Source organism: Physcomitrium patens, chromosome 14 (assembly GCF_059467195.1).
Source record: "Physcomitrium patens ecotype Gransden chromosome 14, ASM5946719v1, whole genome shotgun sequence".
Taxonomy (NCBI): domain Eukaryota; kingdom Viridiplantae; phylum Streptophyta; class Bryopsida; order Funariales; family Funariaceae; genus Physcomitrium; species Physcomitrium patens.
In genome coordinates, this window is record NC_143423.1 from 2,137,102 (window position 1) to 2,153,550 (window position 16,449).

Below are 16,449 nucleotides of genomic sequence, written 5' to 3' on the forward strand. Positions count from 1 at the left end.
AAAGAATACATCAGTTGTTAAAATCAAACTTCCTAAAATCAAATCATCCATATTCGTTAAGGCAAATTTCAAAACGTCGCAAAACATTCCGTTCATGATGCATATCCTTAAATGACATATTGTATTAAAATCAAAACAAGGTTTAAAACATGTTCCATAAAATACATGAAAAGATAATCTTTCCAGAAATTACATAAACTAATTTTCAAAGTTATATCATTCAAAAACTCAGGAAGAACACTCCATTTGACACTCTAAATAAATTAATAAATAAAATAGTAATTTTTAAAAATCTATGCTGAAAGAATATACAGAAATTGAGTATTATCCAAACTATTGACAGAAACTCAACAAGACTGCAAAACATAAAATAAATAAAAACAAATAGAAATATATATAATAAATAATTAATTAAAAATAAAAATAAATGTAAGAACTTTATCCACGTCCTTATTTTGATAAGTGTAAGAACAAACCCACACTCGGAAAAATCTTCGACGCAGGCCAATATAGAGAGTTAATGCCCTGTTGATGCACCGATAAGATACGGAAATCATACCCGGTTGGTAAAATACAGGGGTTCACACCCGGTCGGTGCAGACTAGGTGCGTACCCGGATAGGACGTCATCCGGGTCAGGTATCGGCATGGCTTCAATGCCGCGTCGTCAGCCACGTGGACCGAGCACCCCTAAAGGTGCCGAGCCCTGACTCGTCGGCAGTTCCAGTCGCGCCATCGTCGTCATGAAGACTCATCTTCTTCGGGACCGCAAAATTTGATCTTCGGGGGTCTAATTTGATGTTGTCTCTTCGCCCCATTTTCGGCGTTGCACCGAGTTCTTTAGCTCCTTCCACGCCTTGTTGCCAACCCCATCTTCGTCCAGCTCAATCTCTTCTATTGTGGTCCAAGTTGTGTTTTGAGTTTCGGTGCCCACAGGCTTGTAAACTGTGGTGTGTTTGATGATTTTTGCCGGTGACGAAGTCGTGCAGTGGGTTTTCAGGATCGGGATGCATGAAGTGAGCTGATCCGGTTCGTTTGAGTTACAATTAGTCAAAGTAAACTTTCTTGTGGGAAGTTAGGGGGATGTTATGGAGTTGGGTGTAGTTTTGGGCTTGAATCGAGGAAAAATGGTGTTGATTGAGAGGATGTGATGACAGGTGACGGTTTTAGAGTTTCGTGGAAGAGCCGAGGCGGGTTTTCGTGATTTTATCTGAAAATTGAACTGGGTTTACTATGATGATGTGCGTTGAGGTTTTGGTAGTAGTTGGATGGGTGGAGGAATCATCGCGATTTTTTGAAATTTCGTCTTGACATGGCGCATTCGAAGTGGTGTCTGCCCCCTTCTGTAGGTGTAGCTTGGAAGTTGTTAGGTCTTGTTGTCTTCGTTCTGCTGTTCCCTGAAGTTTCCCTACAGAATTTGCAATTTTTTTGCGTCGCGTCTGTGTTTTTGAAGGTTTCCTACGACAGAACTTGGCAGTGCAATTTACACCGTTTTTCAAAGTTTCGAATAACACTGCAAAGTGTCTGTTGAGGAAGCGGAGAACCTGACGTTGTTGCTGAACTTGATGATATGAATGTCATGCACAGCGTGAAGCTTTCATCGGTGACATATCCAGGCTTGCAATCTTGACGGCTATAATAGTGGTTCTGGGTGTGTTTCAATTTAATCACGAACGAAACTCGCATTCCATCAGTGTGCTGACCGCTTTAAAAGTAGAAAAAGCAGAGTATTCGCGTTAACGTTTGTCGTTTGAATGGGAGAGCATCATGGACCGAAGATCTGGATGGTGAAATTCGTCTGCCACACTTGCTAGCGTTGCCGCCCATTCTTCACATGAATGGTTTTGACTGTAAGGGTTCATGTGCTACGTCTTCTGCTGCTCAATAGTTTATCTGGACATGTAAACAGACCGTTCGATTTGGGTTCTAACTTTCTTTCTGAATTGTTCAAGTTCTTTGGGTCTTTATGTCTCTTGTCACTGGCATTGGGTTTTTTGTTTTTTTTTTTTCACAATATAGGCCAGCGAATGATGTCACGTTTTATAGTATTTTGTAACTTCACTTCATATGCAACGTAACAGGTCTCGGGGTTACAGCGTATAGCTTAGGTGATAAATGGTTAGTGTCATCATCCTTCCATATTCTAAGTGGTTATCTTGATCAGTATTTTGAATTGTAAAGGTTTTTCGACTGGTTCAGCCAACATATAATGTGTCAAAGCTTATTCTGAAGCTTCTATTGTTTCTCTTATGTGAGCATACTATGTATAATCCTACATTTTAACGCAATGGTTTGTCTGATCGGTGCTGAGTAGATCCGAAGGAATAGATGGAACAACGAGAACTAGTACAAAGGTCTCAATCGAAACAAAAGTCATCAATGCAGCTACCTGACTGCCCAGTATGCTGGGATGGTTTTGATGATGGACCACGAATGCCGCGTCTCTTACATTGTGGACACACCATTTGTCAGGTATGGAAAAATAAGTTGTAGAATTGCTATCATCTTCATATTGCGTTGCCAGCTCCGCTAATTTTCAACAATGAAGCAACTTACTCTCTCATACCATTTGGGTGGGGGGAGGAAGAAAATAGAGAGAAGATTGATCATTTTACAATTAATGCTGAAACTACTAAACTCAGTTGCACCCGTTGTTCGTTTATGATCACTTTGTAATCATCACTACACCATGATGAATGCTTGGTACGTGCAAAACAAAATAACACAAAAATCTATATGGAACCCAGGTATGCCTGCAGCAACTTCTCTTCGAGTCAGGGCTGGGCCAACGATGTGTCCGCTGCCCAGAATGCCGGGGGGTTTGCGTCTGGCGTGGCCTTCAAGAGCTCCCTAAAAACTACATTCTCCTTCGAGTTATCAGCTCATCCTCGACACACAAGCCCACGGAGGTTCTTCCTCCAAGGCCTATATCAGATTATCCTGAACTCCCTCTCGTGTCACAGGTATCACACATCACGTCTCTCATCATCCAGCATATCCCAAGGATGATTGAGCGTAAGCTGTGGGACTTGGGCAAACTAACATGGGCTCTGACAGCCATGTTTGTGTTCCTACCCCTCTCCTTTGCCCACATGGTGTTAGCATGGTCGACAGCTGCGTTGGGCTCCTTCGTTTTTCTGTGGTTCTCATTGGGAAGCATGGGCATTGCTGTGTTCATGTTCTTCACTTGGTGTTGTTACAACATGGCTCGGTTCTTGGTTGAGCTTGGTTTTTGTTGCTTCAGCCCATCCAATTACCGAGGATCGGCTTCCAATCGGCCATACTCATAGACATCACGTTTTGAGGATTGTCACAGTACATCACAGACATAGGTCGAGACCACTGTTAACATGTACATACAGAGGGACTAGATGCCAGTTTACTCAGAAGACCGATGTTAGTTTTATAAGAGCCAGATTTAGCATTCTGCAGGCTCTTCAAGCGTTGTTTTCCTCCTGCAGATTCACTACTGTGGGACTTAAACCCTTGTGTAGGGTAACACCGCAGAAGACAAAAATGGGGCATAATTTGCTGTAGAAACCATTTTGTCCGCACCCTTTAATGAATTTTGGATATTCCCCAAAAAGTAATAATTCAAAAGATTGTAGAAAAGGAAATAATATCAGTACAATTGATACTGAACAATGAAGTGATATAACAAATTATTCAAAGTGAACATTTTACAACAGTTTTTTGTTTCACAAAAATCAAGGAAGAACTCTACGAAAAAAATGGATTACAGATAATTCAAAAACAAAAGTTTCAACAATCTTAGGATCGTATAATGCCGTTGAGTTTTATTTATTTTGTTCTTTTCAGGTCTTCTTGTATCTTGACATAGCCATACCAATATCTCGCCTTATTTTGGTGTATCCAATCCTTGTTTAAAATCTTTCTTTTCCGACGTGCAACATCTAACTCGCGTATTTCAAAACGTTGATGTGGTAACTACACAGAAACTCGTTCCAAGGAGATTTTATACTTTTTCGAATTTGTCTTTTACCTCAAGAAACAAAGGAGTCATTGGCCATTCCATCTTCCAGGATAAGATCTAGTTGGTACATTCATCTATTACATGTCTCATATGACAAGGTACATGTTTGCAACTTTACATTTCAAATCCTATTTACCAAAAATAGGATTTGATAGAAGGAGGTCATCACTCTGATTCCTTGTGTGCTGAAGCTTCTGAGTATTGAAGTTAAATGAGGACGCATGAAATTGCTTCTACTGTTTCAGTAAATTAGCTGCCACCGAAGATCCTACTAATAAACCTTCTAAAAGTCCCGAAGATGAAATGTGGTGAACAGATCACCTTCGGAAGCTACAAACAACTTAGGTGGAACGACTCACTATACAGCAAGGGTGCTATTGCACCGAAAGAACAAATTCTGCAATAATTGTGATCATCTGCAATATTATCTACGCACAAAAGTAATTCAACTTCAGAAGTTGTGCTCGACACCTTCAAGCTCACCACTAGTCTGATTTTCCCTTACAACATGACCTGAACTATGTGACAGTAATGAGGGTTCTTGGAGAAAGCCCACAACAATGACCAGAGACAACTTTATTTTTACATCTCAAGAATCCAAGTCCCTTGCCCACACTTAGTTTTGAGCATAAACATAAATTCAACTACAGGAGGGACATGCAGAAGCTTCAGCAAAATGATCTGGACATTGAATCTAAAATTTGCACACAAACATAACTAGTCTTGAAACATATTGCATGTATCTGGATTTACACCTCCACAGTAACCGCATAACTTACTTGCGTTTTTTAACTGTTGCTGCCGCCTTACAAAGCTTCTCTTGTATCTTCTTTGCATGCTTCTCTTGAGGAGGGGTGAAATTAAAACACCCAGTATCAGATGGTGTCGCCTGGAAACCGTCAAATATTGCAATAATGCCGCCGTCTTTATCGTATTCAATAGATTGGCTCCGCCAATAAGCCAGTGCAGGGACCAACAGCCGTCCTGACCGAGATGTTTTCAAGCCAAAAGCTTCAGGGACTTTACCTTTCAAGCCGCCCTGCACACGAGGAGAAGGTAATGGAGGGGGCATTATGGACGTTCGACGAGAACTTTGCTTGCTTGGAACTGGATTATGACCTTCGGAGGGCCCTTCCCCTGAATCATCTAGCTTTAGTCTTCTGGTTGTTCGTCGCTCTGCAGGCAGGTTAGCAGACTTCGTTTTCTTTGGGCGACCACTTCGACGTTTCGCAGAAGAGGTGTTCGTTTCTCCTTTTTTGGGCAGCGAAGAGGTCCCAGGGGTGCTTTCAGTGCGCTGAGGTTCCAATGGCGGATATTCCTCCTGTTCCGTCTTCATAGTTCTCTCTACCGCGTGCTCGGGAGTAGCTCCAATGCTCGCGATACGATTCTTATACTTGATTACTTCCTGAGATGAGCATGGTTTCTTGCAGTTGGAGCAATTGACAGCTTTTGCACGTCTTGTGCTGAGGTCTCGTACTCTCGCATGAAAACCATTCACCTCTCCGTGGTGGGGTGTCACAGGATTGGAAATCGGTTCCATACTTGGGCCCTCCACTTGATGGGAGAGGTCCGGATTAGAAACTGGCTGCACAAGCGGATCCCCCACTTGGTGGGAAATGGAGGGTTCTGAGTTACTTTCTGGGACAGGTCTTCGTAAACGTTTTGAAGACCGAGTAACAGGGGCAACATCAGCTACTGGCTCTGAAATCGCAGACAGTCTCAGTCGCCGTTTCAATGACCGTGTCATACGGGCATTGAGCTCAGGAGACACCCGTTCCTCGCTTGCTTGTGGCAAAGCTTCAGAACTGGGTTTATAACGAGAATCGACTCGCGACTGTACCTTTCTCTGGATCAACTCAGGAGGAGTCACAGGAGCCGCCTCTTCCATTTCCTCATTTACCAACTTGAAAGTAGCTGCAGGAGCTGCCTGGGCTGTCTCTTCACTCTTCTCATTTTCAAAGTCGGAAGAAGCGGCAGGAGCCATCTCTTTATTCTCTTCGATTTCCATCCTGTCCTCGGTAGCATCATTCTCATTCAACTTAGGAACCTCAACATCATCCCTGTCTTTCAAGAGGTTTTTACCAGAATCTTGAACCTGCACTGATATCTCCACTTGTATTGGTTGTGGATCAACAACAATGCCGACAAAACCTGCTCCAGGAACTCCACCTATCATTCATTTCAAAAACAATTCTGCACGTTATCTGACTGCATGATGTCCTAGATTTATCAATGGCTTGCTAACAGGCTGTTAAATCAAATTGCTAGAATAGATTCAGCAGGCTCTTTGCAAGTCAATTTTGACCCAGGAAAACCTCGCGTACCTTGATTTGCAGCTTCCATATCCTCTTCTTGCAGATCTTTCAAAACCTCTCCAATGATATCACTAGTCCTGGTTATTTTTTCACGTCCATTTGCAGCTCGCTGTACATCTGGCAAGATTTCACCAAGTTCCTGCTCTCCAGAATTGTCTCTAGTAACTTCCCCACTAACTGTGACTTGTTCTACTTGAGCAGGGCCTGAAGACTTAAATAAATTGGGCATAGATTCAGCCGATTTTGTCCGGCGCTGCTGTAGTCGTGCACTGCTACGAACTGGTTGTGGAGGACCCTTCTTATTCTTACGACCTCTTCGCATCGTAACAAAGGTCGTATCGACAGTTGGACCACTCTCAGCTTCTTTACCCAAGGAATCAGTGTCAAGTGGATTACTAACTGGAACAGGATCGAAGTTGGTTGGACAAGGATCACATGCTTGTTGCGACGGTACATCGAGAGGACAACCCTCATCAATCGCATTTGATGTATTAGCCCTTCCAATGCCCTCCCCCTCTGGCTCCACTGTCCCTTTTCCATCTGCATTCGGTGGTTCATCCCTCACAGTAGTTCCTCCTCCTAGTATCATTGCCTCTATCTCAAATGCATTTGGTGGTTCACACCTCTCCACGCCTCCTGGGTCCACTGGCTCCGTCTCAACCGCAGTTGATGTTTCAGCCCCTGCAGTGACTACTGCCTCTGTTTCCACTCTCTTTGACCCAACTGCATCTGATGCAATCCTTTGAATTACCGAAGGCTCATCGACAGCAGCAACTGCATCAGAGCCGACATCACCTAGACATGACCATAGCACACACAGTTGATAGAGAGTTACACATAATGTATCCGTCTGGACTCACCGAATCGAAAATTTAATCGACACATGCTCACAATTGACTCGATACAACAAGGATTCGTGGAACCAGGATTAAGAACTAAAAATCTGCAGGAAGAACAAATCTTACCTACTGTACTGTTACCCTCACAATCTCTTGAACCACCTGGAATGCCCTTCGGAATTGTCTTACAGATATTTGGATCAACAACACCCTGGCTCTCGTCCTCTGAGACACACTTAGAGGCTACTGGATGAAGGCCTCCGACGCTCTCGCTTACAGCCAAGCTAGAAGACATCCCGACAGGCCTCACTCTCAAAAGTTGCTTCCACATGTAGGGAAAACCTGCCAACAGTACAAAAATATAAAAATAACATTATTCCCACAGGGGCAACATGGAATACTTCGCAATGGATTGCACCAGGATGTAAGAAAGTAGAGCGTGTGCTATGTGCTGAAGCATCACACAGACTACATAACATGCACGGAAAATCTCCTACTTCACTTACCATTACACAAACACTGAACAATTCCAGGAGAAAAACCATTTGCAGTTGAAGTCTCCAAGTCCATACTGCCCTCCAGAGACACTTCAACGCCATCCTCTGTAACAACTTTATGGAAATCCAAACGATTCACGATGGGGGAAGTTTTGACATGCTCTCCACCCTGTACAAGCCGACCTCCTACAGCGACTTTCGTCTCCACCACTCTGAGCAGAATAATAAAAGGATTAAAAGCCAGTAGTCTTGTACACGTTACCAACATATGCTTTAAGCAAAACATTAGCAAGTTCTATGAGCTAATCTAGGGACATTAGTAGACTTGAACGCAGCAGAATAAACAGTGACTACTACCTGCCAACGTCAGCAGTTTGAACCTTCATGATGTACCAGCCAGTCAATGAGACTGGACCTTGGGTGACCACCCGTTGAGTACTCGCCTCCTGAAGAGGCTTGTCCCGAGACGAGGGTTCCACAGAGTTCGACATCCTCAGTAGATTTTGAGAAGTTGTACGTGCACTCTGCGTTGGACGACTGGCATCTCCAACTGGCCTATGAGGGCTTCCGACCAAGACTGTAGGCAATGACCCTGCTGCTATATCCGGCAACGACAGGCGGTCCTATGAGGCCATGTAGAGCACACATGCCATGAGAAGGGTAAATGAATTATCTTGCTGACCGTTCACATGCACTTACATATCTGGCACTTGTTGCGCGCATCCAACATAAGTATGCACCATCAGAATGAACCTTGCATGCCTTCCAAATTGAAAACCAATGCCGGCAATTCTACCACACTAGTCCCTCGATCTATTTTAAAACTCCTACTTATATCGAATGGTCAAAGTTAAGAACTATTCAAGAATGGTTCAGGCAGGAAATCATTATGGTTACACAGACCTGCTCAGTCGCGGTTACTGATCCCACCCTCGACACGGACCTAGTTGCTCTTTGCCAGCCATCTACCTCGACGCCATTCCCTGAGTAAGCCGGTCGTTGACTCGGCCATCTTTGTCGAACTCTACCATCACCATCGCTGAAGCCATATATAGGCACAGAGCTCTCTTGGGCCCCAACAAGATGATCCTGGTGGTCGTGTATGTGGTGACTTGCTTGTGAATGCGACAGCACTGGGCGGGAAACTGGAAATACGGTTCGCCTCTCCTGGTAGATGAAAGAAGATTTTAAGCCATCCGTCAATTTTGTTATGTTCACAGGTTTTCTCGCCGCTCAAGCAACCAACCTGCTTCATTCTCTTTTCCTCTTGAGACCTCGTAAAACCAAATAACAGACTCGCGACCCCATCCCCTAACAATTTCTTCTCCTACGAATGAGGCCTTAAATTACTTCTCCACAGAAAACCTCCGTTTTTCCATTACAAAATCTCTCCTAAATAATTCCGAAATGCTGAGAACTAGATTCTAACGTGCCGTATTAGCAGGAGCCCCTAGCCCTCTATGACATGCAAAAACGTCGAAGAGATAGCACTCTGGTATCAGCAACAGGTAATACATCCAATCAGAGTGTCGTGTTTTGAAGATACGATGGCATTCCTATTATGCACCCAGCTAAAAGGGAGGGCGAACAGCATGAGAGAAAGGAGACATGGCAAAAGAAAAATTAGACATGCAGTTATTCAAGCCCCATTGCAGGGAGTGTTATAATCGAACATAGTAGCAAACAGTTTAAATCATCATAATTTCGCTATTCACTGTGATTTTATACCTCAACAGTAGTGAGGACAGCGACCATTTACCTGACAAAGCGAACGTCCAAGCTCGTCCTCAAAGAAAGAAATCTTAGCCTGACTACGCTCTCCAACACCCCCAACAGATTCACGAGGACGCGGCTGTCGGAACCATTCATCTGCGCATTCGACAGGGTCCGCTTCCGCGCCTAAATTCACTGACCTAGAGGGCTCCTCGCCAACACTACGTGGGCAACAATGCCGCTGGTCTGCGACCATCCGCTCCTCAGAGTCCTTATACCTCAACCTCTTCTCACCTAGTCCGCATGAAAGACATCCAGAAAGGCATCCGGAGGCTTGTGACTGCACAAGACTTGCAATTCGCAGAGCCTTCTGATTCTCCTGCAGCAACAGGTGCTCCAGCAAAGACCCGGAATGCAACTCGAGGTGGTCACCGCAACTGTGTCTGTGCACAGCGTAATCGTATCCCTGCCTATCAAAACCCCCGCTGTGAACGTAACGCGATCCTGCTCTCCCATCGTCGTGCAAAAAAGGGGACCTTGGAGGCGGTGCCCTGGAGAAAGACGAGAGAGGAGGCGCCATTCCCATCCTCACGTCCCCTTGGTACCCCTGGTGCTCGAGGAAACTGCTGGTCGGAGGGAAATGCACAGACTCGGAAAGCGAGCCCTCCGCCCCCGGCTGCAATTGGCATGACATCCCTACAACCTAAATTGGCCCCCAAAATCTCTACAACCCTTCCATCGCATCCTGCATTCCTCCTCCTCCTCCTCCACCACCACTCCGATTGCGCAAACCCCTACCCTATCGCATCATACCACGCCCCTGCTCTTCAAGTCGCGTCTTCAGCAAGGGTAAATCATCTACCTTCTTACTAAACCCATAAGACGCAAAGAAAAGAAAAATAATTGTTGATATATTTTTATATATATATATATATATATATATATATATAACACCGACAATCCCTATCTCAATGTTATTAGCAAAACCCAAAACCTACACGAGCAAATTAAGAGTCCGCAGGGATGGCACCGACTACAGCCAAACGCGGTGATTCCCCACTGAGATTATCACCACTGTCGTCGCTCCACAGCGAAAACCCACCAGGCACAACGAAGACCCACCACGAAATGAGTACCAAGTGGTGATTAGGTCGCAAAATTTGGCCGGGACGATGGATGCGATCGGGGAATGGGTGCCAGAGGCAGCAGCAGCAGCGCTTAAGAGAATGTATCGCGCGGGGAAGCGGGAGAGTCCCTGTGCTCCTGACTTCACGAATTGAGAACCCCGTTGCGCGCGCCGTTCTCCTCTCCATTCCCCTCTTCGTTCCATTGCACGGCTCCCTTCTCGCTCTCTCAAAGTTTAATAAGAACATTATAAATACTTTATTTATAATTTTATTGTGCTATTATAAGTTTTTATTGGAGAATCAAGAAATAACCTATATTAGGATAATTGAAATTTATTATTAAAATCAGTTTCAAATAATTAAGTCTTTATAATCCAACTTATTATTTATTATGTAATCCAAAAAACAAGTATTAAAATTTAAAAAAATTCTGTTTATATATATATATATATATATATATATATATACATATAATTTGTAAAAAATAAAAGAAAGAAAGAAATGATACAAATATAAATAATTAATAAAAAAATTATTTTCACTTCTAGTCATACTATCTATGAGGTAATAAATAAAAATAACTTGTTCAAGTTATTAATTATATTTTTATTAAAAAATTAAATTATTATATTTTCTATGATAAAATGATTAATTTTTTTAAATTAAATAATTAAATATGTAAAAAAAATATTTTTTCAAATGTGTATGACATCACTTCTTTATGTAATAAGTTCAAGAATTTTTTTTTTTTTTTGTTCGATGATAATAAAAAAAAAAAATCGTTTCTTTTATTTCTTTACAATTTATTTTATTTATTGATTAATATTTAGATATTACATATATACATATACTTATAAAAATATATAAAATTTTAATTTAAGCATCAATTAAGGATTTCAAAAAGTAAATAATGGTATGAATATATTTAAACATAAATTAAAGATTTCTATGCTTGACATAAGTTTATTTAAATTTTATCTCTTAATTACACTTTAAGATTTAAAACATAAAGAAAATTTTACAAGAGAGACTTTAAAATCTTTCAAAAGATTATAGAAAAGTTTAAAATATTTTGATAATCTATATAATTTAATCCTTATAAAAAAAATCACCATTTACAATTTAAAAATTAGAATAATCTAAAAAAATAAATTACTTCTATTTAAATATTTTATATTTAAAAATCATGTTTTATTTTTTATATTTTTTTACAATATTTTTTATAAGAAGTAGATTAAATAAAATTAAATAAATAATTAAGGATAAAAAATGGTTGATGAATTAACATTTTAATTTTTTTCTTGTGATGATGATTTACAACCAAAAATAATTAATTAAGAATATAAAGAAATATAAGTAATAAATACTATATATATATATATATATATATATATATATATGAAAATGTTAAATAGACCAAGGCTTTTATTAACTTAACCTATCCAACTTAACCATCATGAAAAAAAATATAAAATAAAATAAAATAATAACATCTAGATTCATTTCTCTACTATTGGATCCAAAACAAATGAAAATCAATCACATTCTCTATAATTAGCATATTCTTCATGATGGACAAGTCAATTTAATAAAAACCTGGGTCTATTTAACATTCCCTTATATACATGTAGGAATTATATAATTATTGAAACATACATAAAAACTAGAGAATTTTGAACAAAGATTGAGACACAAGAATTTTTTTGATAAGTTTAAAAATGCCCTCAATCTTGCATAATATATAATATTTAAAAAACCACCAAGTACTAACTTTCAAAAGACTTGTAGGCAATGCATTAAAAGGTTTAGAATCTTTAAAAATAGTTTTTTAAATGTAAAAACTTCTAAAAGAGGTATCATTTCTTTATAACACATTTAAAAGATATATAATTTTAAATTTTAAAAAAGATAGTCATTAATTTGTATTTAAAATCTAAATTATTTATCCAACATATTTTTATTTATTCCTTACACTTTTTGAAGATTGTGTCTTTTTTTTTAGGATCTTAATTACAATTTCAATACTATAAGTATATAGCAACTTAAATATATTACATAAAATTGATTCTTTAAAAAAAATAAAATTATTAATTTTGTATTTAAATATAATTTAAATATCATTTAAATATAATTGATATAGATATTTTTGTTTATTTTGGTATTATTTAAAATCTAAGACTTTTTATACTTAATTTTTTTTTGTAATATATTTCAATGAGAAGTAATAATGAACATATATTTTCCAACATAATTATTGATTTATGAAGTTTATCAAAATAGTAGAAAAAAAGATAAATCTTTATTAATTTATAAATATGGAACATATATACAATTACATTGACATTTTTGAATTAGAGTTGGTCAAGTATTTTACAAATCTGGCTCTGTATAATATTAGTTTAACAAAATATTATAACATAGTAAGCATAGCTTATTACCAACTTCAAATAGAATTTGTTTTTTCTAAAAGATATATATATATATATATATATATATATATATATATATATAATTACAAATTTTATATAGTTTTTTTTTTTTTCACATTTTATGTGCATGTCTAAACTTTTGTATGTTTCAATAATTGACATCTTTAATATTTCAAGATTTTTTTAGTGTTTGATTATATTTAGAAATATTATATTTTAGAGGTCAAATATGGAAATAATTATTGAATTTGTATTGATGAATGCAATTGTAAGTTATTGTAAGATCTATCTTGAAGTAGTTTATGAAATGAAAATTTGTTAATTAGTTGTTTATTTCTTTTATTTAGAGAACTGTAAAATTAGCTTTTAAGTTAAGCAACTCAAATTTTCAAATATATGACCAGCATTTGTGAGTATTGGTAGTATTGGTAAAATCATGGAATTGCAATTTTGCAATTCAAGATTTAGCGTGTTCTTAGTGAGTTAGATATATGTTTTTTGTAAGCTTTAAATATAAAAACACAATTTGATTTATAAAGTGCAATAATAATTACTTTAAAAAAAATTACAAATCTATTTCAAGTTTAATAAAGTCAAATTTGGATTTCTTGTATGTTGTTAGTTTTTTCATATTTTATATTTTATTTTTCTTATTTCTTGTTGTACTTGCAAAAAGAAAGTTTTTTTTATTTTTTATTTTTTTTATTTTTTCAAACATTAAGTATTAATCTTGATCTATTAAAATAAAATTTACCACTACTTTTTTTTAACACATATCATTTGATATAAATATTAATAATTTAAAATAATTAATTTAAAATATTTTAAGTAAATTTTAAGTAATTTAAAGATAAATAAAAGGTTCATTGATAGATAATCACTATTTGCATTTGTAACCATTCTTAAACTATACAAGTAATTGTTTTGATATATAATACAATGAATACAAAAACAACCATTAATTATCTTAAATAAAGTTGATGAATTTTTTTTGATGAGAAGAAATTTGTTACATATAATTAGACATGAAACATGTATATCAAAATTAGAAATTTGACATGTTTATTATTGTGCCTATTGTACTAAAACTTAGAAAAATGCATCAATAAGCTATAGAATGTTATTATTTTAAAATGTTAGCATTTTATTTTATTTTTTCTAAATTAATTATTATTGAAGTATTTGAATTCAAATTTTCAATACTCTATTCTCTCTCTCTTTCTCTCTCTCTCTCTCTCTCTCTCTATATATATATATATCTATATATATATATATATATATATATATATATATTTATAATTTATGATACTTTGATTTTAACTAACTATATATAAAAACGTCTTCTAAATATTACATGTGATCTAAGGATTTAATACTTACAATAAATTTCTCTATTCAAATTTTATTACGTGATTTATCTAATTATAAAATTAATTTTTTTATTATATATATGATATTATTTTTTGATATTTTGTAGGTTATTGTAAATTACTATGATATATGCTTATTTTTGAATTTACAAAGAGTGAAGTAAGAAGCTCTTAAAATGTAACAAAGTTCTTTTTATATGACAATAATAACTAAATATTATGTATTTAGACAATATTTAAAAAATAATTCAATATTAGAATTTAGTTTTAGTTGTAATTTTTGAACTATAACCTTAATAAGTAATACTAAGTAAATATTAATTAAAAAATCTACCTTGCTTTATAAGGTAATGTGTGAAAAAAAAAACACATTGATAAAAAAATAGATAAAAAAATATTAGTGGAACAAATTGAAGATTTTTTAACAAAAATTATTGCTTCTATTGATATAAATAATATAAAAAATAAAAATTGATATATATATATATAATAAAAACAACAACAATCCTTGTGAATTTCTAATAAATAGTATCATTTCTATAAATTACATATATATAAAATTCAGCTATAAACATTATAAAAGTGAATTTTTAAATACATAAAGAAACTCTAAAATCCATAATTATGGTTTAATCATTTATAGATTTAAGGTAAATAGATTAAACATATAAAAAAAAATTAGACATGCCTTGGTACAATTCTTTTGGTTTTGTATATTCCTAATATATTTAAAATTTTGAATTTTTCTTTATTTTCTATAGCTTAATTTAAATGCAGAACTATAGAAGCAATACACAAGTATGCTTATTATTCTATAACTATAGTCTTATTAATTAAGAGTTTATATTAATTTCTAAAAATAATTTAGGACTACAATATACATCTACAACATAGCTGAAAATAATGTGAAGACACGAAAACAAAAACATAGATTTTCAGAATTACTATAAAATATATTGTTTTGTCATTATGATTCTATAAATAACTTGATATTTGTGTTTGCTTCACATATTTTCTTTCTTGACATTTTTCTATTCTATATTAAAAATTGTTATACAAAATGATAATTATCTACTAAAAGTGTTGCAAAGGATGTTAGCTTGTACAATAGTGGCATTAATGTTATACTTGTTAAAAATGTTGTTGATGTTTTAAATTCATCCAAGTTAATATTTTCTTCTTGTTTGATATCTTTAAATACCATATCTTACATATGAATTCATATCACTCTAATTTTTATAATGAAATATATAAAAATATTAGACTATAATATTCAAAGTCCAATAAAAAAATAATTTTGAGACAAAGAAGTAGGAATATTACAATTTATATCGTTTGCTTCAACAATGTGCTATCAAAATGTAGTCATAAAAAAATGCAATTAAATTATTGGTGCAATAAAAGTAAAGACTGTAGAAGCATTGATCTTAATTGATAATATAAGCAAGGCAAACATATCAAAAGAAATTAATTCCAATTATACAAGAATAATTATAGGTGGTGTATAATTCTTGTAGCTTAATTTAAATTAATGATGTTTATTGTTGATTGTTCATTTGTAGCAAAACAAAAAATTCTCTTGATAATCAATTATAAACTTTAGGAAATGTAGACGTGTGGATTTACGTGTTAAAAATTTAATATTTTTTTGCCTATGAATCAACATATATTCTACTATGTTAAACATGATAAATATTTATCTATTTATTTATTATATATGATTCTATCAATAATACAAAGAAATTTGAGTATAAAAAAATCTTTATATATTTCATAAAAAATATTTAAAAATTAATAAAATTTAGAAATAATTATACCATTAATAAATTTATAATTTAAAATAAAAATTCTATAAAATATTTTATGCTATAAAACCAAGAATATATTCTATACAATCTAATAAAATCATAAAATAAATTATTTAAAGATAAATAAAATTTAGTAATATTTAAAGTATACCTCTAATAAATAAATAATTTTATATTTCAAAAAATTATTTTTAAATATAAAAAATATTGTTTTTTAAAATTCTAATAGTTTTAAAAAATTTAAATCTATTAGTTTAGTTGATTTTATAAGTTTCGTTTTAATTTTTTTTTTAATTTTTTTTTTATCTTTTTAACTTATAAATTACTTATCTTTAAAATCTTTCATTCTACTAACTAT

The 16,449-nt window shown here is 35.2% G+C and overlaps 2 protein-coding genes across 3 annotated transcripts; one reads left to right on the forward strand and one right to left on the reverse strand.

Annotated features, from left to right (window-relative positions):
• The first annotated feature begins 730 nt into the window (after positions 1 to 730).
• Positions 731 to 3,675, forward strand: LOC112291737 (uncharacterized). 2 transcript variants are annotated; one of them, XM_024539569.3, is made up of 4 exons: positions 731 to 1,849; positions 2,081 to 2,117; positions 2,314 to 2,471; positions 2,747 to 3,675. In XM_024539569.3, the coding sequence occupies exons 3-4, from the start codon at positions 2,328 to 2,330 to the stop codon at positions 3,287 to 3,289; spliced, it is 687 nt and encodes a 228-aa protein (XP_024395337.1). In that variant the 5' UTR covers positions 731 to 1,849; positions 2,081 to 2,117; positions 2,314 to 2,327; the 3' UTR covers positions 3,290 to 3,675. The 2 variants fall into 2 exon arrangements, with proteins under 2 accessions (XP_024395337.1, XP_024395338.1); XM_024539570.3 differs by lacking the exon at positions 2,081 to 2,117.
• An 856-nt stretch (positions 3,676 to 4,531) lies between these two features.
• On the reverse strand, positions 4,532 to 10,576 carry LOC112291736 (uncharacterized). Its single transcript, XM_024539568.3, has 7 exons — positions 9,404 to 10,576; positions 8,548 to 8,811; positions 8,002 to 8,267; positions 7,654 to 7,856; positions 7,274 to 7,489; positions 6,318 to 7,103; positions 4,532 to 6,162 (listed from the first exon to the last, which is right to left on the reverse strand). The coding sequence occupies exons 1-7, from the start codon at positions 10,049 to 10,051 to the stop codon at positions 4,769 to 4,771; spliced, it is 3,777 nt and encodes a 1,258-aa protein (XP_024395336.1). The 5' UTR covers positions 10,052 to 10,576; the 3' UTR covers positions 4,532 to 4,768.
• Between the last annotated feature and the right edge of the window lie 5,873 nt (positions 10,577 to 16,449).

Coding starts and splice junctions, on each gene's coding strand:
- LOC112291737 (XM_024539569.3), top strand. CDS start 2,328: ATGGAACAACGAGAACTAGTACAAAGGTCTCAATCGAAACAAAAGTCA. Junction 2,472..2,746: donor GTGGACACACCATTTGTCAG/GTATGGAAAAAT, acceptor TATGGAACCCAG/GTATGCCTGCAGCAACTTCT.
- LOC112291736 (XM_024539568.3), bottom strand. CDS start 10,051: ATGTCATGCCAATTGCAGCCGGGGGCGGAGGGCTCGCTTTCCGAGTCT. Junction 8,812..9,403: donor TTGGACGTTCGCTTTGTCAG/GTAAATGGTCGC, acceptor TTCATCTACCAG/GAGAGGCGAACCGTATTTCC. Junction 7,857..8,001: donor CAAACTGCTGACGTTGGCAG/GTAGTAGTCACT, acceptor TATTCTGCTCAG/AGTGGTGGAGACGAAAGTCG.